Source organism: Somniosus microcephalus, chromosome 32 (assembly GCF_052327205.1).
Source record: "Somniosus microcephalus isolate GS21.2 chromosome 32, FLI_Smic_1.0, whole genome shotgun sequence".
In the NCBI taxonomy this organism is placed as follows: Eukaryota; Metazoa; Chordata; class Chondrichthyes; order Squaliformes; family Somniosidae; genus Somniosus; species Somniosus microcephalus.
The window spans coordinates 16,728,947-16,754,231 of record NC_141018.1 but is presented as its reverse complement, the minus strand read 5'-3'; the positions used below and the strand labels follow the sequence as shown (position 1 = coordinate 16,754,231).

The following is a 25,285-nucleotide window of genomic DNA, read 5'->3' as shown; positions in this document are numbered from 1 at the left end:
TGAACCACAGATGTGGAAAACCAAAGCTCAACATGGTTCTGGGGAAACCTTTTTAACTTCTGAAGAGGAAGTGTTGTAGGTTCAGTATTTCTGGCCTGCCCATTGGTTGGAGGCACGCTACCTTGTCCGCTTGCAGGACACGTCTAAGGAAAATAATGTGCCGATGGAAGAAATGTCCCTGCAATAGTGTTGTACAAAAGGCTGATATTTAGTAGACAAGAATCATATATGTATAACTGTGTAGCCATTGACCAACTATTACCCATAATTACTCCTAGGTAACTAAAAAGCTAAGACTTGTTCAAAATGCAGCTGCAAAGACAGTCAAGAGCAGTTTTGATAACAGCCACATGCTGCAACTGAAGGTCAAATTGCTAAATAACATTGATGCCAAGTAGAAATTAGAATTTGCTTAACAAAACTAATTGCAAAGCTATTTAAAAAATAATTAGCATAAGGACATAAAATGAGAGATCATGGAGATAAGGTATTTATCTGGTAGATTAAATTGAGGTAGTCTAGATACCTCAAGAAATAGCACAGATTGGGGCCCTTGTTATAGAAAGGCCTTGTACCAGGGAGGCTAGAAATGAAAGATATGGTAAATTCTAATGGGTGAAAAACTATAAACAAAACAGAATAGGGTTGATGGAAAAGTATTGTAAAAGGAGTGGACAAAATGCTACCCTTAGTCTCGCGTGACAATGGTACTTTGACCATTAGAACCAATTTAAAAAGGTGATTATGAAAGACCATATATGGACACTGAAACCAACTTTTGATAAAAGGGTTAAAACCTCGATACTAAAAGAGTAGACTTACTGCAAGAACAAAGGAACAGACTTACGACGACGTCATCTGTGTCCGAGAGGTTCCAGAGGGCTGCGAGCTACTCATTAAATCGCCTAATGTTAAGTATATTACGCTGTAAGCTTAATAAATCTTGATCTATTGCTCAAACATACTGGCTGCTGCCTCTTGGTGTCTTGTCCAAGAAATCAGATCATTAAGATTTTAGTATGTTCAATGCACTGGTTAACCTTGCAGCCCATGGGTCCACACCAGTACTTTTAAAAAGGTTAGAGACTTCTGATGATCTGGAGTGAAGCTGGAATAACTGGGGAAACCAAAGAAAACAATACAAGCGGGTGCTGCGCAGTTTCAAATTTATTATAAAAACAAAATTAAACTAAAAACTGCAAAGATACAGTAAAGCAACTAAAGAAACTTCTGGTTAGAGTCAGTGTCTCCAAGAAGATTTTATCCCTCTCCACTGCATGGATAGAGGACTAAACAGATGTACTCAAATCTAAAATGCAAAAACTAGATACAAAGAAATCTCATTTAGCTGAGGGTCCCACTGGCCCAGAAGATTCAGCCAATAAGTTTTGAATTAGTTCCCATAATTATGGCTTTTAACTGGCATTTTATTACATTTCTGTACAAGACAACTCAACAAATCCATACTACATAGCAATAGACATATATACAAATATACACGTCAAGGAAGATCTGTTCAAGTATCAGACGTGGTCATAGGAACATAGAGCTCAGTTCTCTTCACCTGATGCAACGTCTTCTGAGGAGTCTTCAGACAGACAACGTGCCCTGGGTGGAATAAATGGATTAAAAAGTAGTCAATGCATTTTTGATTAGTTCCAAGGACTGAATTTGGATGATCAGCCATGATCGCACAGAATGGCGGAGCAGGCTTGAGGGGCCAAATGGCCTACTTCTGCTCCCAACTTCTATGTTTCGATGACATTCTTAAAATGCCCAAATCTTTAGTATCCCCACAATTTTTTTTATTTTAATAAACATAAGAACATAAGTAGGAGCAGGAGTAGGCCATACGGCCCCTCGGGCCTGCTCCGCCATTCAATAGGATCATGGCTGATCCGAATCTAGACTCACATCCACTTCCCTGCCCTCTCCCCGTAACCCCTAATTCCCTTATCTGCTAGGAAACAGTCTATCTCCGTTTAAAATTTATTTAATGTCGCAGCTTCCACAGCTCTCTGGGGTAGCAAATTCCATAGATTTACTACCCTCTGAGTGAAGAAGTTTCTCCTCCTCTCAGTTTTGAAAGGACAGCCCCTTATTCTAAGATTATGCCCCCTAGTTCTAGTCTCACCCATCAGTGGAAACATCCTCACTGCATACACCCGATCAGGCCCCTCACAATCTTATATGTTTTGTTAAGATCGCCTCTCATTCTTCTGAACTCCAATGAGTAGAGTCCCAACCTACTCAACCTTTCCTCATACGTCAACCCCCTCATCTCCGGAATCAACCGAGTGAACCTTCTCTGAACTGCCTCGAGAACAAGTATATCTTTTCTTAAATATGGAAACCAAAACTGCACGCAGTATTCCAGGTGTGGCCTCACCAATACCCTGTATAACTGCAGCAAGACTTCCCTGTTTTTATACTCCATCCCCCTTGCAATAAAAGCCAAGATTCCATTGGCCTTCCTGATCACCTGCATACTAACTGTGTTTCATGCACCAGGACCCCCAGATCCCTTTGTACTGTAACACTTTGCAGTTTCTCTCCATTTAGATAATAACTTGCTCTTTGATTTTTTCTGCCAAAGTGCAGAACCTCACACTTTCCAATATTATAATCCATCTGCCAAATCTCTGCCCACTCACTTAGCCTGTCTATGTCCTTTTGCAGGTTTTTTAATATCCTCCTCACTCACTGCTTTCCCTCCCATCTTTGTATCGTCAGCAAACTTGGATATGTTGCACTCGGTCCCTTCCTCCAAATCGTTATAGATTGTAACGAGTTGGGGTCCCAGCACTGACCCCTGCGGAACACCACTAGTTACTGATTGCCAGCCCGAGAACGAACCATTTATCGCAACTTGGTTTTCTGTTAGATAGCCAATCTTCCACCCATGCCAGTATATTGCCCCCAATCCTGTGATATTTTATCTTGATCAGTAATCTTGTGTGGGAAGTGGGCAATGCTGGCAAGGCTGCATTTATTGCCATCCTTAACTGCCCTAAGTTAAGGGAGGGCCTTCTTGAATCACTGCAGTCCTCGTGTCCTTAGGTTGAGAATTTCAGGCTTTTGACACCAAGTGAAGGAACAACAATATGTGTCCAAGGCAGAGAAACATGTTTGACTTTGGGTGGGGGACAGGAGTGCCCATGACACAGCCGCTGTTGTCCTTTTCATTGGTAGAGACTGCAGGAGAGAAATGCTCTAGAAGTTGCTTTGAGTTGCTGCAGTACATAGCCAGTGTGCTGGTGATGGAGAGGTCAGATAGAGTTCAGTGGAAGAGGTGCTGGGTCCCAAATGTTGTTGTGGCTGCACCCATCCAGGTGAGTGCTGAGTATTGCATCACACTCCTGGACTGAGGCAGGGATATGGTGGAAAGGCTTTGAGGTCAGGAGCAAGCCACTTGCTGAAGAAATCTAACCTTATCCTGCCCTTATGATGTCTGGCCTAGATATGCTTCTCATCAATGGTAACCCCCCCAGCGTGTTGTACCTATATAAAGTAATTTTATTATGTTTATATAAAAGTGTTATGCATTTAAGAACCATTGATGTGTGTCTGTTTGGAACTGAGCAACTTCATGCATTGTAAGGAGTCTTAATTCAGTGAAACATTATCCATTTAGATATTTTGTTGATAGTGGGGGGTCTCAACGATGGTGGTATATGAAGGTCAGGCTGGTACTTGTGTAGCATGAAATCAGCTTGCTCATCAGCACAAGCCTGCATGTTATTCATGTCCTACTATAGGCTGCTTCATCATTGGGTGTGAATGGAGCTGACCTGTTGTCAAATAAAACAGGTAGCCCCACTCCTAACTAAGGAAGGAAGGTCACTGATTCAGCAGCTGAAAATGGTTAGTCTAAGGACATTTCCTTGAAAAACTGACCACACACAACTATGTTAATCTGCTATTCTCAGAGGAATCTGCATTTTTCCCATTTTAGGACAGAAATTACACTTGGAGATAAAGCAGAACAGAAACCAGCGCTGCCAACAGACCAGGCAACATGAAATTTGGAGCTCAGTAAAAAAAAAATTAAGACCAACTATACTTCCCTGCACAAAAAAGTAATCACGAGAAGGGCATCACTGCCATCTCCAATGGATTCATCTGACTTTAGCAACACCAGGTATTTTTAATAGCTGGGTTACAATCAAAATGAGTGTTATCTTGCCAAGCAAGAACAGATCAGAGCCAATCTTTCCCATGTTTATGACATTATCCTAGTGTGCATTTCCAAATGGTTGGGTAATTTAAATCAGTGTTAGAGAATAACTGACAAAAAACTAAACAATATGTAAGTCAACATGTCTGCAACAGACCAAAGAAATCTTACTCCAAGCTGCAAGGGTATGCCCAAAACATCAAGCTTTCTCCCCCCCGTGGTTAAGGAAGTGATTAGACAAGCCTAAAGGTCCATGGTTTAAGCCCCAATCTGTAAAGAGTCTGTCAGGGTAGGAGTAGGACTTTACAACTGACCACAGCACCCTAGGGTAGGGATGGAAAACAGTCATAGTAGCTGTACTTAATTGATAGCCAGTGCCTTCTGTCAAGTGCACATGTGATCCAAGACAAGCGCAGTCGATACCCCTCTCCCGTGTGAAGCAGTAGCCTGGCAACACTGCCCAGCTTTCAGAATGAAGAGTGGCCATTTGAGCCAAGAATTGGGTTACAAGCAGCATCCAAAGGGCCATACGCCAGGAAACTCTTATCCGGCACCGATGTGGTGCCGGTTGATCAAAAAGTCCAGATTACAGAGAGGTATACTTACCAAGTTACGAGAGCCCTGTTGCATGGCCACAGATCCAGGAACCCCGGTTACACGGCCACAGGTGCAGGAACCCCAGTTACACGGCCACAGGTGCAGGAACCCCGGTTACACGGCCACTAATATATAGTAAAACTTACTTGAACCGACTCCTGAATTTTGCCAGTTAAGAGAGATTGCCAGATAGTTAGGTGCCGGTTAAAAGAGTTTCCTGTACAAAGCTCTGAAGGCAAAGAGTCAGTGCCTTTGGGGAAAGAGGGAACACATTAAAACTTACCTCCTTGGAGCTTTGCTTGTTCCAGCCTTGCTGCTACTGGGCTCATCATCTGAGGGGATTGTATTCTCCTTCTCCAGCTGTTTGGAAGGACCACCAAAGAATTCTCCAATTCCTTTCTGCCACTTTGGTGTGGGTCTCGGACACACTGGGTTCCCACCAGCATATTTGTTTTCTGTTAAGCACGCAAAACAACGTCGCATCAACCAGAGCTTACTAAGCACTTCCTATTTTACCAATGCTATAAAATGGTTGGAAATTACTAAACGGCCGTTAGTACAAGTAGTGTAAAAAAAACTTTTCCAAAGTAAGATTATTGGTCATGAAATAGATAAAAGTTCACTAAATCTTCCTCACTTAAAATATTCAGCAGCAACCCAGAACCCTGTGAGCTAAGGCACAATTGAATTTTAATTTGCGCTGCATCTTCTTTACAAGACTCACTTGTCTCAATTTGAGTTGGTGTATGAGCATGCTGCATTATTGGTGCACTCTTGCAAGTATTTAATAAAGAGATCAGACAAGCACTGCTAGAAAGAACACTCACACAGAACATGAATTTGGGGCAAAGTAAAGGCCAAATGGGAAATAATTCCATACACCTAATCATTGTAATTTATGGCAATTGTAGACGACTGATTGCTTAAACTACACATTTAAAAAGCCCCTGCACACATACACAATACTCTCCAAAAACCATAGCTTCCATTATTTGTTCCGGACCAGTTGGCTTAGACTTGTCTTATGATTTAAGTCCCGGCAGTATGGGCCAGCAGTTGCTCGATTTATCGGGGATATTTTACTCTGGTAAATGTTGTAAATAAGGTGAATACATACCCTTTTTCCCAGGAGATGTTAGAGCGATGTTGGCTGCACTTGTACATCCAAGGGCCTTCCTTGGTGCCCTCGCAGCCACAGCTGTCGAGACAACAAAATTGCATGGGTGTCTTTCGCACAATGACATATACAGTACTGACAGAAGCCTGGAAAATTAGGACCATTGTCAGCCCATTTGAAAAGATCTTTATTTCAAATCATTCTTTAGTTCATCATAATCTAGACCACCAAGAAATTTGTTGCAATTCAAATTATGTCAAGCACACTATCCTAGTTAAGCATCCCTGGCACTGAACTACAATACCACAAACTAGAAGAGGAAACCAGGGCAAGGGATTGGTTCCCGTCTACTACACCGAGCAACAAGCTTCAGTGTAAATGGATTAAACTCGGAATGAGACATGCAACAGTTCTGCAACATGAATCCATTGTTAAGTTTGCTGGCCTGTATTCAGCCACTTTCTACAGTACAAGAACGCTTCAGATGGCAGTGGATAGTGAACAAACACCAAGCCCAGGGTGGGTGGAAATGAGAAAAGGTACTTCTACCAAATCCAAAACTTCTTGCTAAATTAGACCGCCTTGGCTAAGACATTGAAACAAGACAAAGGCTAACTTGCAGTCAGCCAGTTTACCCAGTCATTAGTGAAACCATATGTGGGGGAGGTGGTGTCTTGAAAAGAAAGTCACAAGTAACAATGTTCTGTGCAGCAAAATCAAGTGCCTTCAGTTAAAGGGTTTCCGCCATTCGTCGGTAATGAATTTTGCGGGGGGGGGGGGGGGGGGGGGAAGAAGAGGGAGACAGGATGTTTAAAGAAACAAATTTTCTCACATGTAAATGCAACAGAACCACAATTCTAAGCAGACAGATTAATTTGCAAACAGGTTTTGCAGAAATTCATATATCACGTGTGAAGTTCATTCTGGAACCAAACTACAAGGTCATGATTTGAATGGCTGGACTTACATTGGGTAACAGTGAAAGAAAAATGGGGGAAGAGATTCAAGGCATGAAGCACATCTGTTTTTAAATAGGGATCTGCAAAAATCACAGGCAAAAAACAAAATCCTCCACACAATAGGGTAAAGCAAACATCACTCATGCGAGCTATCTGTGTGACACTGCCCCTTTAAGCACCCTAAGCAATCAAGAGGCCCCACTCCAATGTATACAACTGGTTATTTGGTGAGTAAATCCTGTAGTATGCAATACTGACACCTCAAGTGAGCAACAAGTGCACCGAAGGATCACAGTAAATTACCTGCAGCTCTAAGTTACAACAGGTTAGAAAAACAGACAACCAAGAGCCTTTGCAAAGCTCAAATGTGTATTGAAAGCTGCTTTTGTGGGTTTTTTTGGGTCATTGGTCCCCACTGCCAGATAAAAGCACGGTGGCATAGTGGTTAGCACTGTTGCCTCACAACGCCAGGGACCCGGGTTCAAATCCGGCCTCGGGTGACTGTCTGTGTGGAGTTTGCACATTCTCCCCGTGTTTGCGTGGGTTTCCTCCGGGTGCTCCGGTTTCCTCCCACAGTCCAAAGATGTGCGGGTTAGGTTGATTGGCCATGATAAAAAAAAAAAAAAAAATTGACCCTTCGTGTTAGGGGGGATTAAATACGTGGGGTTACGGGGATCGGGCTTGGGTGGGATGGCTGTCGGTGTAGGGACCGGGTGCTAGGGTTTGGATGATCAGCCATGATCTCGTTGAATGGCGGAGCAGGCTCGAAGGGCCGAATGGCCTACTACTGCTACTATCTTCTATGTTTCTAGAAGAAATTTGATAAAGTAGATCGAGGAACAAATGCCTCTGGTGGGTGGATGCACAATCTTACAATTAGAGCTAGGCCATTTCGGGGTGAAATCAAGAAACAGTAACACAATTAACTTGCCCCAAAAAGTCCACACCCCTGGCTCCGCCCATCTGCTGCTGAAACTGTCACCAATGCATGTTAACTCCAGACTAGACTATGCCAATGCCCTCCTGACCAGCCAGCCACCCTCCATAAAAGTGAGCTCATCCACTCTCTGCCTGTATCCCAACTCTCACCAAGTCCTGTTCACCCTGTGCTCACTGACCTACTTTGACTCCTGATCCACCATGCTTAAATTTAAAATTCTCACCCTCACGTTCAAATGCCTCCATGGCCTCACCCCTCCAACTCCGAGCTCTGCCTTCATCCAATTCTGGGCTTGTGCATCCACGACTTCCTTCACCCCATCATTGGTGCCTGTCTGGGGCCTAGGCTCTGGAATTCCTTCTGTAAACCTCATCCTTAAGATCTACCTCTGACCAAGCTTTTGGTCCCCTCTTCTAATGCAACCTTCCGTGGCTCGGTGTCAATTGCTGTCTGATTACACCTTGGAACACCATGTTAAAGGCACTATATAAATGCAAGCTATTGAAAGGATGGTGGATGCTGGATCAATTGAAATTTTCACAGCTGGGATTGATAGATTTTTGTTGGGTACTGGTATCAAGGGATACCAAGCCAAAGGAGACATTAGGACAGGTGACCAAAAGCTCAGCAAATGGAGTTAAAGTACAGATCACCCATGACCTAATAGAATGACAGAACATGGAACAGGCTCAAGTGTCCAAATGGCCTACTCTTGTTCCTATGAGGCAGCACAGCATAAGATGCCCTTTAGCGTAACAAATGAAAATAGCTAGTTCTAGACATGTTGCACCCTTGTATACTCCTGATAAAGCCTGATGCCAGGACTAAGGAAAATGTGCTGCAGGACAACTGCTACAAACATCTGGCAGAATACACTGCATGGCCTGATAGTCCTGTCCCCATAGCACAGCATATACTCACCCACATCACTATTGGCTATAAAAGAAAGGTGGTGTGTGTTTATATATAATATGCATTTGGTGACCTCAGAACATCCTAAAGCTCTTTACAGCCAATGAAAAATGTTAAGCGTAGCCACTGTTGCGATGTGCTAATCATGAAAATCTTACTGTCACAGTACACTTGACATAGGATCGCCACTGGGTGGCATGCTTTTGAAAAGGGCAAAAAATATTAAGGTCCTCCCCACACAGTATTTCGGAGTGTACTGGTTGTATAAAGTAACACTGGAACCTTTTCTTCTGCATTAAGGGGACGGCAACCCCGGGAAGAGCAACACCCTAGTTGCAGGCTATTCGAGTGAATGGCCCATTCCTCCAACACCTCACCCCTCCCCATCTCTAACCTCCTCCAGCTCGACAACCTTCCGAGATATCCGCGCTCCTCCAAATCTAGCCACTTCAGCAGCCCCGATTTTAATTGCTCCACCATTGGCGGCTATGCCTTCTGTTGCCTGGGCCCTAAGCTCCGGAATGAAATCCCTAAACCGCTCCACCTTTAAGGCTCTGCTTATAACCTACCTCTGATCAAGCTATTGGTTACCTGTGGTAATTTCTCCTCAAGTGGCTGGTGTCCATTTGTCGTCTTATAAAACTCCTGTGAAGCACCGTGGGACGTTTTACTATGTTAAGGGCGCTATATAAATACAAGCTGTTGTACAAATACAAGTTCCTTTTCTCTATTCTTCACTAGCCAGATACAGCTCTGTTGTTTCCTCAGTTGCCCGATTGGAAATTCACCCAGTGGCAGCAGACATAGAAACACAGAAGATAGGAGTAGGCCATTCGGCCCCTCGAGCCTGCTCCGCCATTCAATGAGATCATGGCTGATCATCCAAACTCAGTACCCTGTCCCCGTCTTCACCCCATATCCCTTTAGCCTTAAGAAATATATCTAACTCCTTGAATATATTTAACGAATTGGCCTCCACTGCCTTGTGTGGTAGAGAATGCCACAGGTTCACCACTCCTTAACTTGCATTTATATAGCACCTTTATCTTAGTAAAATAGGAGCGCAATCAGGCAAAAACTGACACCAAGCCAAAGACGACTATGGCCACCTGTCCCAACATCCCCTTGTGTGATTCTGTCAAATTTCGATCGATAACTCTGAAGCGCCTTGGGACGTGCCACCAGGTTAAACGCCCAACTCTCGGGTTAAAGGCGCGCGATAGATAAATGCAAGTGGTCGAATGATTAAAAGGCAGCACCCTCGGGGGATTTTAGTCCAAAACCCCGCTCGGTCCTGGCATGGCATCGCCTTGTGTTTAAAAGGAGGACCACCAACTCCAGTCAAATTGGACAAGCGGTGGGAGCGCCCAGGCGGGTTGGAGCCGAGGGGCGAAGAAAAAGGGCCCAATTTTCCACCCCCGCCTATCAGTGAAAGGCGCCAAAATATATAATAAAAAAAAATATTCAGACGGCGCGCTTCTGACAGAAAACCCTGCGGGCCCAGGATTCCGCTCAGCGGCGGCCGCCGACTCGCCGCCCCGCAAAGGAAAAAAACACTCCCGCCAAAAAAACCCCAGGGCGTTTTATGAATGGGAGCGGGCGACATCCCCTTTAATTAAAGGGGAGGGTGGGTTACTGCCCACCGACAGAGCGGGAATAACGCGGCCAACGCTCACGGGAAGAAAAATAAAGCCACTTAACTCAGCGGCCGAGCAAAGGGGAGGAAGAGCGAGGTCGGCCAATATTGTCGACGGTATCCCCTCCCACACACCCCATCTTTCCCCCTCAGCGCTCGGACGCACTCCCTCCCCATGTCATTTCCCCACCCGCCTTACCCTTGCGGAACGAGCCGGTGGAGACGGCCGGGCCATCGGCCTTGGTGCGGACCATAGTGAGGGTGAAGGGAGCGGGTGCAAGCTCAGGCGGGAGCAGAGATCCGGCTCCAACAGGCCAGCCCGCGCCCCGCCGCCCCTCCTTTTAAACGCCGACCCCCCCACCCCGCCGGCCAACGAAAAAAAAGAGCCAGAACGAGAGCGCGCGCTCTTTTTCCCCTCGACCAATCCGCAGCCTGGCTCCCTCAACCGCCGTCACCATTGGTCGGTGCGGGGTCCTATCCCGCCGCTCGGCTCCTTTCAGCCAATCGGAAGGAGCGGCTGCGCCGGAGAAAAAAACCCGCAGGCGTGGCGGGAAACCGGTGCGGCCCTTTGCAATAACTTTTAACCATCATTGCAAAAACAAAAAAGGAAAAGCATATTTAATAAATCCACCCGCAATTGAAATCTGTCTTGATGATGCACAAAAGTTATTGAACATTTTTGCAGAGCACCACAAGAGGCGCTTGACTGATTATCCAATTAGCTGCTGAGCTGGTTTGATTGACAGTGCTGTGGACCAATGAGAAACTCCGTGGATTGGCGGGACGTTTCTTTCTGCACATCTTTGTTTGCTAACAGGGTTGTAAATTGCAGGTTTCAGTATTACTGAATGCAATTGTAAGGTCGAGGCAATTGTGTTCATGTGACTTAATTGCAGGCTCCAATTTCCATAAAATGCAAAATGCAATGGATTAGAGTCATCCCTGATTTTTTTTTGGTGAACTCTAAGGTTAACATTGCAATTATCTCACCACATTTAAATTGTCTCAGTGCTTCCCATAGCAGAGTCAAATGACTGAGAAAGCATGCATGGTATCTGGCAGGTGTTTAAAATCAATCAAAATCCAGGTGGTTGCCTGTTGATATAATCAATTTTAGCAGAAATCTCGGGTCATTGCTCATGGTGAGTTGCTGTGTTTTTTATTTAAACAAGAGAGAAGGTTTCAGCAAAGTGTGATGGAAAGTTGCAGGAAGTAATTATGACACTTACAGGAAGTGTGTGCAAGATTTTTAACATACTTTATTTGGAGATAGATGGAGCCAGACATTAACAGTGCACAATGTGTGGGGAAGAATGGTAACATTTGTTCTGAATGTCTGCATAAACATGGTGGTAAGAGCTGCAGACCTATTTCCTCTTAGATCTGTTCTAAGTTGCAGAATGATACAGCACAGAAGAAGGAGGCCGTTCGGCCCATTGTGCCTGTGCCGGCTCTTTGAAAGAGCTCTCCAATTAGTCCCACTCCCCCTGTCCTTTCCCCAGAGCCCTGCAACATTTTCACCTTCAAGTATTTATCCAATTCCCTTTTGAAAGTTATTATTGAACCTGCATCCTGTATCAGAATAACTTGCTGTATAAAAAAGATTCTCCTCATTTCGCCTCTGGTTCTTTTGCCAATTACTTGGCATCTTAGCCAAGCTGGTAGTAAGGACACTACAATTGCCTTCATTTTCCCTGGACAATGCTGGAAACTTGGCCCCTTCTTGGACAAAGAACAAAAATCACACCATATTTAGTACAAATTCTACCGTCCCTCCATTGCAGCATCTAATTTTTTTTCTTAAATGATTACAGGAATTTTGCCTCCACTGATCTATCCATTCCATATAGAGTCATAACGGCACAGAAGGAGGCCATTTGGCCCATCGAGTCTGTGCCAGCTCTCTGTAGAGCAATCCAGTCAGTCCCACTCCCCCGCTCTATCCCCGTAGCCCTGCAAGTTTAGTTCCCTCCGGTGCCTATCCAATCGCCCCTTGAAAACATTGAGTGTCTCTGCTTCCACCACTTCCGTCGGCACCGAGTTCCAGGTCCTCACCACTCGCTGCGTAAAAAAGTTTTTCCTCACATCCCCCCTGTATCTCTTGGCCAAAAACTTAAATCTGTGTCCCCTAGTCCTTGTACCATCAACTAGTGGGAACAGCCTTTCCCCGTCTAGCCTATCCAAACCCGTCATAATCTTGTACACCTCTATCAAATCACCCCTCAACCTCCTTTGCTCTAATGAAAACAAATCCAGCTTCTGCAACCTGTCCTTGTAGCTAAAATCCCCCATCCCCGGAACCATTCTGGTAAATCTCCTCTGCACCCTCTCAAGGACCTTCACATCCTTCCTAAAGTGTGGTGACCAGAACTGGACGCAATACTCCAGTTGTGGCCTAAGCAGCGCTTTATAAAGGTTCAGCATAACGTCTCTACTTTTGTACTCAATACCTCTATTTATGAAGCCCAAGATCCCATATGCTTTGCTAACCACTCTCTCTATGTCCTGCCACCTTCAGGGACCTATGCACATTAACTCCCAGGTCTTTCATTAGTTTGAACCTGCATCCCCATATTCTATTCTTGCAATTCAATTTAAAGTAATATTGTGGATTGACCTTTTACAGCGGAGTGGGCCTTTGGCGTAGCGGGAGCATCCCTGCCGCTGGGCCAGAAGGCGTAGGGTTTCGAACCCCGCTCCAGACAGTCCCGGCAAGTGGAGTCGGAGCTCCGGCTCTAAATTCTGGGTTGACATCCAGCGGGATACTTGCGTCCGTGGGTGTGGGTGGCCCCCCCCCCCCCTTGTATGGGTTGTGGGAGCCCGTAAAACCCTCCCGCCATAGGACTAACCACCCTAATGGCTGGTACGAAGATGGTTACGGTCACGGAAGGAGCATTAATCGCGGCCAGAAATCCTTCCACCACTTCATACAGTTTCCCAAAGGGAACAGTATGAAGACACGTATGACGACAACGACCTTTTACATCCCATTTAATTTATACCTTTATAAAATCACCTCAGAGGAAATCCCCCAAGATCGCTGAAAGAAAAAAAAATTGTGTAAGTACTTGGCACCTGATCACTTCTGTCAGAAACAGCTCAAACCCTTTCACGTAGAATGAATTTCTTTGCAGTGCATCAGTTGTTAATGTGTCAACTGTGGCTCAGTGGGTAGCACTCTCGCCTCTGAGTCAGAAGGTTGTGGGTCAAAGTCGTGCTCCAGAGAGTTGAGCACAAAAATCTAGGCTGACACTCCAGTGCGTAATGAGGGAGTGCTGCACTGTCAGGAGTGCCGTCTTTTGGATGTGACGTTAAACCGAGGCCCCGTCTGCTCCCTTAAGATTCCATGGCATTATTTTGCAGAAGAGCAGTGGAGTTCTCCCTGGTGTCACTTTGTCAACCTGCGGCCTCAGGACATGACTTATGCCGAGTTCCATGGATGAGAAGTACTTCACCTATGTTACCTCTCTCAAGTGTGGGCCTAAAAAATGTGTCGGCTCCCCCAGCTGCGACAGCAAAGGTGTCAGCTGTGGTTCAGGGGGAAGCACTCTCGCCTCTAAGTCATGAACATTGTGAGTTCAGGTCAACTCTGCGAGACTTGAGCCAAAAATGTGGCCCGACACTCCAGTGCAGTACTGAGAGAGTGCTGCACTGTCGGAGGTGCTGTCTTTCAGATGAGATGTTAAACCGAAGCCCCGTCTGCTCTCTGAGTGGACCTAAAAGTTCCCAAGGCACTATTTCGAAGAAGAGCAGGGGAGTTCTCTTCAATGTCCTGGTCAATATTTATCCCTCAATCAACATCACAAAAACAGATTATCTGGTCATTATCACATTGCTGTTCGTAGGAGCTGCCTTGTTTCTTACATTACAACAGTGACTACACTTCAAAAGTACTTAATTGGCTTTAATGCGCTTTGGGACATCGTGAAAGACGCTATATAAATGCAAGTCTTTCTTCCTTTATAAGTAAACTCAACAGCTATTTTGCACATAAGATCTTTCAAACAGCAATGAGATGAAAAGGAAAGAAGGAAGAAAGATGACGAACCAGTTAAACTGTTTTTGGTGCTGTGGGTGAAGAGGGAATATCAGCCGACGTGCCAGGAAAACTATCTTTTTTTTTTGGAACAGTGCCATGGCATCTTTAATGTCGATCAGAACAGGCATATGGCCTTGATTTAATGTTGCATGAAGGGTGGCGCTTCTGACAAAGCAGCACTTCCTCAGTTTGTGGGTTCCTCCTGCCCTTCTTCAAAAATAGTGCCATAGGAACTTTTACGTCCACTTTGAGAGAGCAGACGGGGCTTTGGTTTAACATCTCATCTGAAAGACAGCACCACAACAGTGCAGCACTCTCTCAGTACTGCACTGGAGTGTCAGGCCAGATTTTTGGCTCAAGTCTCGCAGAGTGGCGTTGAACCCTCCATCGAATTACAGTGTGCAGACGATGCTTGCGTCTGCGCTCACTCGGAGGTCGAACTCCAAACCATCGTAAACACCTTCACCGAAGCATACGAGAGCATAGGCCTTACACTAAACATCCGTAAGACAAAGGTCCTCTACCAACCTGCCCCCGCCACACAGTGCTGCCCCCCGATGATCAAAATCCACAACAAGGCCTTGGACACCGTGGACCACTTTCCATACCTCGGGAGCCTACTGTCAACAAGGGCAGACGTCGACGACGAAGTCCAACACCGCCTTCAGTGTGCCAGTGCAGCCTTCGGTCGCCTGAGGAAGAGAGTGTTTGAAGACCAGGACCTCAAACCCGGCACTAAGCTCATGGTCTACAGGGCAGCAGTGATACCTGCCCTGCTGTATGCCTCAGAGACATGGACCATGTACAGCAGGCACCTCAAAGCACTGGAGAGGTACCACCAACGCTGCCTCCGCAAGATCCTGCAAATCCATTGGCAGGATAGGCGCACCAATGTCAGTGTTCTTGCTCAGGCCAACATCCCCAGCATCGAAGCTCTGACCACGCTCAATCAGCTCCGATGGACGGGTCACATTGTCCGCATGCCCGATACGAGACTCCCAAAACAAGTGCTCTACTCGGAGCTCCGGCACGGCAAGAGAGCCCCAGGTGGGCAGAGGAAACGCTTCAAGGACACCCTCAAAGCCTCCTTGAAAAAGTGTAACATCCCCACCGACACCTGGGAATCCCTGGCCCAAGACCGCACAAAGTGGAGGAGAAGCATCCGGGAAGGTGCCGAACACCTCGAGTCTCTTTGCCGGGAGCAAGCGGAAGCCAAGCGCAGGCAGCGCAAGGCGCGCACGTCAACCCAAGCACCCCACCCACCCGCCCCTTCAACCACCGTCTGCCCCACCTGTGACAGAGACTGTAGGTCCCGCATTGGACTCATCAGTCACCTGCGAGCTCATTTTTAATGTGGAAGCAAGTCATCCTCAGTTCCGAGGGACTTCCTAAGAAGAAGGATGTACAGCTGGAGCACAACTTCTAACCCTTTGTATTCCAGCCCTCTTGAGATAAAGACCGACATTCTATTTGCTTTTTAAATATTTTTGGGAATTGTTCACCTAGCTTTTAGTGATTTCTGTGCTTGGCCCCCTAATTCACTCTGCTCCTCCACAATTCCCAGCTTCTCGCCATTTAGAAAACACTCTGATCGATCTTTCTTGAGTCCAAAGTGGATGACCTCCCACTTTCCCCATTGAACTCCATCGGCCACAGTTTTGCCCACTCACTCAATCTATCAATGTCCCTTTGCAACTTTCTGCTCCCATCTACACTACTTACTGTGCCACCCAACTTGGTGTCATCAGCAGACTTAGATATACGGCTCTCCATTCAGCATAACCTTCTATTCCTTTCTCCCTCACCTCAAAAGAGAAGACTCATCTGACGACCATCATTCTCTTGCCTCTCGCATCCTCCAATCTCTCTCAATTCACAATTCTTCCTGTTTCTATTTAGTTGATACTATCATGATCATTGCTCCTCTGAACTTCCCTCTCTTGTTCCTCCTAAGCTCTAAAGTCATCGCTCTTTACCACTCCAGCTCCAGTGTTGATTTTGTTATTTATATTAAAAGTATTTTAATGCCTGGGAGAACAGAAATTGACTTACTGTGGCGGATCGCCACCTAAACGGGCGCAATCCACTTTTCCGTCCGTGGACAATAAATCGGGCACCTTGCCTTTAAGAAGCATGCTGCCTTTAAGGCATGACAAAGGAGCGGGCGTCGCCCTCAGTGTGTACTCAAAAGCCGGGTGTCGCCCTCAGTCTGTTTTTGGGTTTAGCAGAGAGAGGAGCTGGGGCAGCCATCTCAAGAGAATGTAATAAAAGCCATGTGTTCCTCAGATCGGTTCGGCCTCCATTCGTGTTCCGCGGCAGCCGCAACATTACTAGTGTAGAGGAACAGAGGGACCTTGGAGTGCATGTCCACAGATCCCTGAAGGTAGCAGGACAGGTAGTTAAGGTGGTTAAGAAGGCATACGGGATACTTGCCTTTATTAGCCGAGGCATAGAATACAAGAGCTGGGGGGGTTATGCTTGAACTGTATAAAACACTAGTTAGGCCGCAGCTTGAATACTGCGTGCAGTTCTGGTCACCACATTACAGGAAGGATGTGATTGCACTAGAAGGGGTACAGAGGAGATTTACAAGGATGTTGCCTGGGCTGGAGAATTTTAGCAATGAGGAAAGATTGGATCGGCTGGGGTTGTTTTCTTTGGAACAGAGGGGGCTGAGGGGAGACTTAATGGAGGTGTGTAAAATTATGAGGGGCCTAGATAGAATGGTCAGGAAGGAACTGTTTCCCTTGGCAGAGGGGTCAACAACCAGAGGGCTCAGATTTAAAGTAAATGCTAGGAGGTTTAGAGGGGAGTTGAGGGGAAATTTTTTCACCCAAAGGGTGGTGGGTGTCTGCAACTCACTGCCTGAAAGGGTGGTAGAGGTAGAGACCCTCATCGCATTCAGAAGGAACTTGGATGTGCACTTGAGGTGCCGTGGCCTACACGGCTACGGACCAAGAGCTGGCAGGTGGGATTAGGCTGGGTAGCTCTTTGTCGACACGATGGGCCAAATGGCCTCCTTCTGTGGCTGTAAATTTCTATGATTCTATCCAATTGGATTGTGGGCCAGTTAGATTCACAGGCAAATAAACCAATAAAACACTCTGAAAATGGCAGGCAGTTTCTTTTTATATTGTGCAGTTTACACACATCATTGTTTCTTTATACCTGCTTAATCATGTGTCAGTAATTAGGAGTTTCAGTTTTATTGCATCCAACCCTCTTAGCAACAATACTGTGTTTGTGAATTACATGTACAGCATGGTCCAAAAGTCAGTGAATTTGACGCTGACTGCACTCTCTTGCTCGAATTCACTTTTTCCAATGACCTTTCAACTTATTACACCCACCCCTCAGTCGTCCACTCCTTGTACAAGCTGAAGCCCTCTTAAACCTCAAACTCGGTGTACTCTTTTTGAAGGGTACATAAACAAATAGACTGTAACTAAAATAACTTTAAAAGAAACTTAACAAATTAAATTACAATTTCATTGCCCAGTGTGATGATGCACTCCAGTCCCCGCGGCGCCCACCAGTTGCGGAAGGACTCAAGTGTGCCGGTGGACACCGCGTGCTCCATCTCCAGGGCCACCCGGGTGTGAACATGGCCGCCGAAGCGAGGCAGGCAATCAAACTCGGTGTAACCTGCCCCCCCCCCCCCCCAAATCAAATACCCTGCCAATCCTCATTTTTCCCTCTTGAATGTGTTGCCGTTCAGTATCTCTCCCATGTGGCTGTTCTTCATACGTGCGCTCAGATCATGAATGTCAGCAGGGTATTCAACCTCGGAGGGCATCACAATCAAGCCTGACCCTGTCTGCATCTGCACAGCTTTCAAACGGCAATTGTAGCACCCAAAGAACTGTCACTCTTGGGATCAACTAAATCAGCACAAACTGGAATCAAACCTGGGAACTCCTGGCTTGTATGGCTCGTAGAATCTTGCCAAAGGAGGCCATTTGGCCCATTGCACCTGTGCTGGCTCTCTGACAGTGTTAGCCCATTGACCCATTCACCTTGCCCTTTATCCTTATCCTTTAGATTTTTCTTTTTCAATTATTTATCTGCTTTCCTTTTAAAAGTAATTACTGTATAGATTTGCTTCCACCACTGTTTCTGGTAGGGCAATCCACATCCCAACAATCCTCTCAAAACAATCTATCTTAATCTCCCCCTTTCTTCTTTTCATGACCTTTAATTTATGGCCCCTAGTTACTGATTCACCAACTAGAGGAAATTATTTTTTACACTGGGTTTCCTTATCAAAATCTCTTAATTTTGAACACCTCTGCCGGATCTCCTGCTCAACTGAAAAGAGTTTGTCTCATCTCTCTTTATAACTAAAGCATCACCCTGAAGAAAGACTTACATTTCTATAACACCTTTTGTAGTGTATGTACCCGTCTACCCTTTAGGAAATTATTGTATGTAACCGTTCACCTTTAAGGGAACTACTTTAAGTGTGGCACTACTTGTTTGGCTTCTGTATACTGTAATACCGACAGTGACCACACCAGTATATAAGTGTTGTGACAGGATAACTGGGGCAGATTCGCCCGGACCTTCGAATAGTAAAGACCTGTTTGTTGTTATTTCTGAAGTCTGTGTATTTATTAACTGCACAACCCACAGACTTTACAGTGGCGACGAGTCCGATCGTACCCTGCGGCAAGATTACCAAAGCAAGAAGAGCGTCGAAGAGAGGCAACCGCCCTCGTCGTGCTGCTGGAAGAAAACACGAGGCTGCAGCAGGAGAAAGGTGGAAGACTTTAGCAACAAAAGCTTCCGTCTACAGCAGGCACTGACTACCCTTCTACCACGGTACAGAGTGAGCCGATCAGCAGGGAACAAGGCGGCCGCGGAGACTGTGAGTAGGGGAAGGTGTAGAGAATATCCGGAGGATAAGGGCAGAGCACTCGACCTCGGTCGAGGGGGAGCTGAGCCGGTCAAAAGTCGGGTCCAACGGCGTCGGGTGACAGCCGGACCACGATCGGCGGGAAAAATCCGGGCAGCGACCGCAGCCACGAAGCGCTGAGCCTGCGAGTAGGCGCGGGAAGAGAAACGCAGCCGGGGAGGGAAACACCGGTCTGCGAGAGGGCTGGGGAGGCGAACGGGAACCGTGCGGGGGAGAGCCGGGTGCGGAGAGAGAGACTGCGAGGAGCCAGTCCAGCGGCTGAGCTGTTCTCCACCAACGGGGTACTCAGAGCCGGCAAAACCGAACGTACGGGAGTGGGAGAGAGACACAGCCGAAAACGGGGTGAGAGACTGCGCGAGAGCCAGTCCAGCGGCTGAACTGTCCTCCGTTAACGGGGTGTACCCAGCGCCGGTAGAGCCGTGCGGCCGGGAGGAGAAGACAGAGCCGAGTAGGGGGAGCTGTGCGAGAGCCGGCCCAGCGGCTGAACCTGTCCGCTGCGGGGAAAGCGTACCCCTTCCACCAGGAAGAAACGCGGGAAGCCGCCATTAGGCGGAGGAGCCGACAGAAGCGGGAAACCGCCATTGAAGTGGGCGGGGAGAGAAAGGAAGAGCGGGAGACCGCCAAATTCGCGGGAAAAGCCGCCATCTTAGAAAAAAAAATACATAAGAATTTAAAGAAATATTTGTGTTGTACCCAAAGAAAGGAAGATGCCTAAGCATGGGGACAGCAACGATTTTAACTCCGAAATAGAAGACTGGCCCACGTACGTGGAACATATTGAGATACATTGTAAGGCTAACAAAATAGCTAAGGAGGAAAAAGCTGTAACCTTACTTAACATGATGGGTGCGAAAACATTCGGGTTGTTGAAACATCTTCTCTCTCCAGCTAAACCGGCGGATCAGACTTTCGAGGATATAGTAGCGGTGCTGAAGGATCACTTGAACCCCACACCGTTGAAGCTGGCTGAACGATTCAGATTCTATGCGAGAACGCAGAAGAAAGACGAAAGCAACGCGGAATACTTGGTCGAACTGCGGAGGCTAGCGAAACACTGCCAGTTCGGAGGGAATCTGACAGAGGCACTGCGAGACAAGTTCGTATGTGGATTGTCCAAAGAAGGGACGCAAAAGCGACTACTGGAAGAGAACAACCTCACACTTGACAGGGCTGTCCTTATAGCCGCATCATACGAAGCCACAGCAAAAGGAACGGCGGTAATGCAGCGGAAGGCGGTGGCACTAGGGGTGGACCACATCACCTCGAGGACTACGAAATGCTATCGTTGTGGGAAGACAACACACGACCAGAAGCGTTGCTGGGGTAAAAACCAAGAATGCCGGAAATGTGGCAAGATCGGGCACATAGCTAAAGTGTGCCGGTCAGGAACGACGTACAACAATAACGAGTCCTCACAAAAATGGAAGAAAGGTACAAGAGGCGACTAGGAAGAGTCTGAAGGAACAGAAGTCGGACTCACACTCCAAATGCAAAGGACTGGACAGTCTGAGAATCCACAACGTGAGCAATGAAGCTGACCGACAAACTATCTGGATAACGCTACAGATTGCAAAGGTCCAAGTAAAAATGGAAGTGGACACCGGATCGGCGTTGACGGTCATGAATAAACATGACTATAAGAAATTTTTCAAGCATATTCCACTACGGGATACGGAACTAGTACTACAGACATACACGGGGCACAAAGTATTCCCCATCGGAATGATAGAAGTCAAGGTGAGATACAAGGATAAAGATCATCACCGGTTGGACCTGTATGTATTGCCTGAGGGAGGACCACCACTCCTGGGACGGGAGTGGATCCGAAAAATAAAATTGGACTGGCAGTCCCTAAACACCATGACGGTGGATTCCGAAAAAGAGGATGTCAAACCTGAACGGTTGTCCAGAATATTGGACGAAGCTAAGGAGGTATTCCAGCAAGGACTGGGAATGCTGCGAGGTATTAAAGCAAAGGTTAAGATTGCAGAAAATGCAAGCCCAAAGTTTTTTAAGGCCAGATCAGTTCCTTACGCAATACGACCAGCGGTGGAGGCAGAACTGGAAGAACTTGAACGATCAGGGGTTCTGTCAAAAGTGGACTGGAGTGAGTGGGCCACGCCCATTGTTCCCGTCATGAAGTCCTCACCGAGTAATAAGCCTGGGGGACCGGGGAAGGTCCGTATCTGCGGAGATTTCAAGATTACTGTGAATCCGGTGCTTCACACGGTACAATACCCGCTTCCGCGGATTGAAGATATCTTTGCTTCGTTGGCTGGAGGGAAACATTTCACGAAAATAGATCTGGCTCAAGCATATCTACAGATGGAGGTCGAGGAAGAGTCACGCCAGTACCTCATCATCAACACTCACAGAGGCTTGTATCGCTACAATAGACTGGTCTTTGGGGTAGCTTCGGCGCCAGCAATTTGGCAGAGGGCCATGGAACAGGTGTTACAAGGAATTCCAAGCACGCAGTGCTACTTAGATGATATTTTAATCACGGGAAAAGATGAGGAAGAACACCTCACGAATTTGAAACTGGTACTCACCAGGTTGAAGGAGTATGGCCTTCGGGTTAATCGCAAGAAGTGTGAGTTCTTCCAAAAACGGATCTCATACTGCGGTCATGTCATTGACCGAGAGGGACTACATAAGTCACCCGAAAAGATAGAAGCGGTTGTGAAGGCCCCCGCCCCAGGAAACGTATCACAGTTAAGATCATTCTTGGGGTTGATTAATTACTATCACAAGTTTCTGCCAAATTTATCCACGGTACTGCATCCGCTGAATGACCTGTTGCGGAAAGAAACACCATGGAAGTGGAGTGAGGAATGCAAAAAGGCTTTTCGCAGAAGCAAGGAGTTGATTACCTCTGAAGAAGTGTTGGCTCATTTCAACCCAGCATTACCCCTTCGTCTAGCTTGCGATGCTTCCCCGTACGGAATTGGGGCAGTACTCTCGCATAGGCTACCAAATGGCTCGGAAAGGCCAGTGGCTTTCGCGTCCCGATCATTGACACCCGCGGAGCGAAATTACGCACAAATAGATAGGGAGGCCCTCAGTCTTGTGTGGGGCGTGAAGAAATTCAACCATTACCTACAATGTAAAAAGTTCACATTGCTGACAGACCACCAGCCGTTGGTGTCCATATTCAACCCAAATAAGGCCGTTTCCACCATGACAGCACAAAGGTTACAAAGGTGGTCCGTGTTACTTGGGGCACACCAATACGAAATTGAGTACAAAAGGTCTAAACAGCATGGGAATGCTGATGGGTTGTCACGCTTGCCATTGCCGATGGTAGAAGAAGCGAGTATAGTGGACCCAGTGGAGTTGTTCCACTCATCCATAGTGGAGTGTCTACCGATAACAAACTCAATGATTGAGAATGAGACAAGGAATGACCCGACTCTTTCACGAGTCTATGATGTAACGGTGGAGGGATGGCCAGCACAGAGCGAACCAACACTGCAAGCATTTGCACAGAGGAAAGAACAGCTGTCAGTGTGTCGAGGGACCCTGATGTGTGGATCTAGAGTGGTGATTCCACCCAAACTCCAAAAGAAGGTGCTAAAGGAGCTGCACGAAGGACATCTGGGGGGAGTAAAGATGAAAAATCTAGCAAGAGCGTTTGTGTGGTGGCCAGGCATTGATAGAGACATAGAGGAGATCACGAAGAACTGCCTAGGATGTCAGAGGGTTCAGAATGCGCCACCACAGGCTCCTCTGCACCCATGGGTGTGGCCCTCATCTCCCTGGCAAAGAGTACACATCGACTTTGCTGGTCCATTTATGGACTCGATGTTCCTAATAGCGGTAGATGCCCACTCCAAGTGGCCAGAAGTAATTAAGATGACCACCACCACGACGGAAAAAACCATCACGGTGTTAAGGACTATGTTTGCTCGGAATGGCCTGCCAGAACAGACCTGTTCTGACAATGGACCGCAATTTGTATCTGAGGAATTTAAGAAATTCGTAAAGAGCAATGGGGTTAAACATTACACGTCAGCCCCATACCATCCCGCCTCCAATGGATTGGCTGAAAGGTTTGTCCAGACCTTCAAGAAGACCGTAAAGGCCATGAGTAATGAAGACATAAGTTTACAGCATAAGGTGGATAGTTTTTTGTTGGCATACCGAAATGCAACCCATGCGGTCACGAATCAAACTCCCGCGATGATGTTTTGTAATAGACGCCTACGATGTCGGCTGGATTTACTCAAACCAAACATCAGAAGGGACGTAGAGAACCGGCAATTCCAGGGCATGAACGAAAGGGCCACTAGATCCTTCCAGACCGGTCAACGAGTTTTGGCCTGGGACTATCGTACTGAGAAATGGCAGCCTGGAACGATTGGAAAAAGGCTAGGCCCGTTGATGTACACTGTGGACATTGGAGACAATATAATAAGGCGCCATGTTGACCAGATCATAGGGTCCGCCACAAATGGGCCCCCGACTTCACCACCTTACCCGGATAAGGTTGAGACTGAGTTACCCAGAACACCTACGTCCGATCTGGTAGTTCTGGAGTCAGAGGAACCTGACACTGTGCTTCGAGCCAATTCAACTTTACCAGAAACACCTACTAGCCCGCTTGGAATGACGGCACCACTGCGGCGTTACCCGGACAGAATCCGGAAACCTCCCGAAAGACTGAATCTATGAACTGTCTTAAATAAATCTGTATATATATATATGTGATAATGTATGTCCACCATGGACTCAGTATGTTGAAAGCTAAAAAGGGAGGATTGTAGTGTATGTACCCGTCTACCCTTAAGGAAATTATTGTATGTAACCGTTCACCTTTAAGGGAACTACTTTAAGTGTGGCACTACTTGTTTGGCTTCTGTATACTGTAATACCGACAGTGACCACACCAGTATATAAGTGTTGTGACAGGATAACTGGGGCAGATTCGCCCGGACCTTCGAATAGTAAAGACCTGTTTGTTGTTATTTCTGAAGTCTGTGTATTTATTAACTGCACAACCCACAGACTTTACACCTTTCACGACCTCGGTGCGTCCTAAAGCGCTTCACAGCCAATGAAGTACTTTTGAAGTGTAGTCACGGTTGTCTTTTCAGAAGCGCGGCAACCAATTTGCGTACAGCAATGTGATAATGACTGGATAATCAGTTTTTAGTGATGTTGTTTGAAGGATAAATTTTGACGAGGACACGAAGGAGAACTCTCCTGCTCTTCTTCAAAAATAGTGCCATAAGAACTTTTACGTCCACTTTGAGAGGGCAGACGGTGTTAGATCCATGATTCTGAGGATATGCTGTTATTCAATAATCACACGGATGCTGTAAATTAACAATAAACAGGTCTTTACTGGAGGAGGGTAGTCTCAAGACTGGGGGTACAGAGGCATGCGCAAAGCTTATATACAGGTGTGGTCACTGCCGGTGCTACAGTATACAGGAGCTGTAAAAGTAGTTCTGTCTTAAAGGTACATACACTACAGACGGGGCTTCAGTTTAACGTCTCATCTGAAAGACAGCACCTCCGACAGTGCAGCACTCTCTCAGTACTGCACTGGAGTGTCAGGCCAGATTTTTGGCTCAAGTCTCGCAGAGTTGACTTGAACTCACAATGTTCATGACTTAGAGGCGAGAGTGCTTCCCCCTGAGCCACAGCTGACACCTTTGCTGTAGCAGCTGGGGGAGCTGACATTTTTTAGGCCCACACTTGAGAGCAGTAACATGGGTGAAGTACTTCTCATCCATGGAACTCGGCATGTCATGTCCTGAGGCCGCAGGTTGACAAAGTGACATTTCTGAGATGCCATGACACATTGGTGTCAAAGTGTCGTGGCATCTCAGAAGTGTCATTAGATTAGACTGATTTATTTAATGCAATATTTTTTGTTCCTGTATATTTGGATTAAGCTGGCTTGGCTTGAATGACTCGCTCAGAGACAGTTTAGATTTATTTGAGCCCGGAATGTTAATGCGGCGCTGGCGGTGCGGTGGGGGGAA

The 25,285-nt window shown here is 46.6% G+C and overlaps 1 protein-coding gene across 2 annotated transcripts; it reads right to left on the bottom strand.

Moving 5' to 3' along the window:
* Positions 1-1,149: 1,149 nt before the first annotated feature.
* Positions 1,150-10,669, bottom strand: pclaf (PCNA clamp associated factor). Of its 2 annotated transcripts, none has more exons than XM_085972150.1 (4): positions 10,538-10,669; positions 5,892-5,972; positions 5,058-5,229; positions 1,150-1,608 (listed from the first exon to the last, which is right to left on the bottom strand). In XM_085972150.1, the coding sequence occupies exons 1-4, from the start codon at positions 10,590-10,592 to the stop codon at positions 1,551-1,553; spliced, it is 366 nt and encodes a 121-aa protein (XP_085828276.1). In that variant the 5' UTR covers positions 10,593-10,669; the 3' UTR covers positions 1,150-1,550. The 2 variants fall into 2 exon arrangements, with proteins under 2 accessions (XP_085828276.1, XP_085828277.1); XM_085972151.1 differs by lacking the exon at positions 10,538-10,669 and adding an exon at positions 8,014-8,644.
* Positions 10,670-25,285: the final 14,616 nt, after the last annotated feature.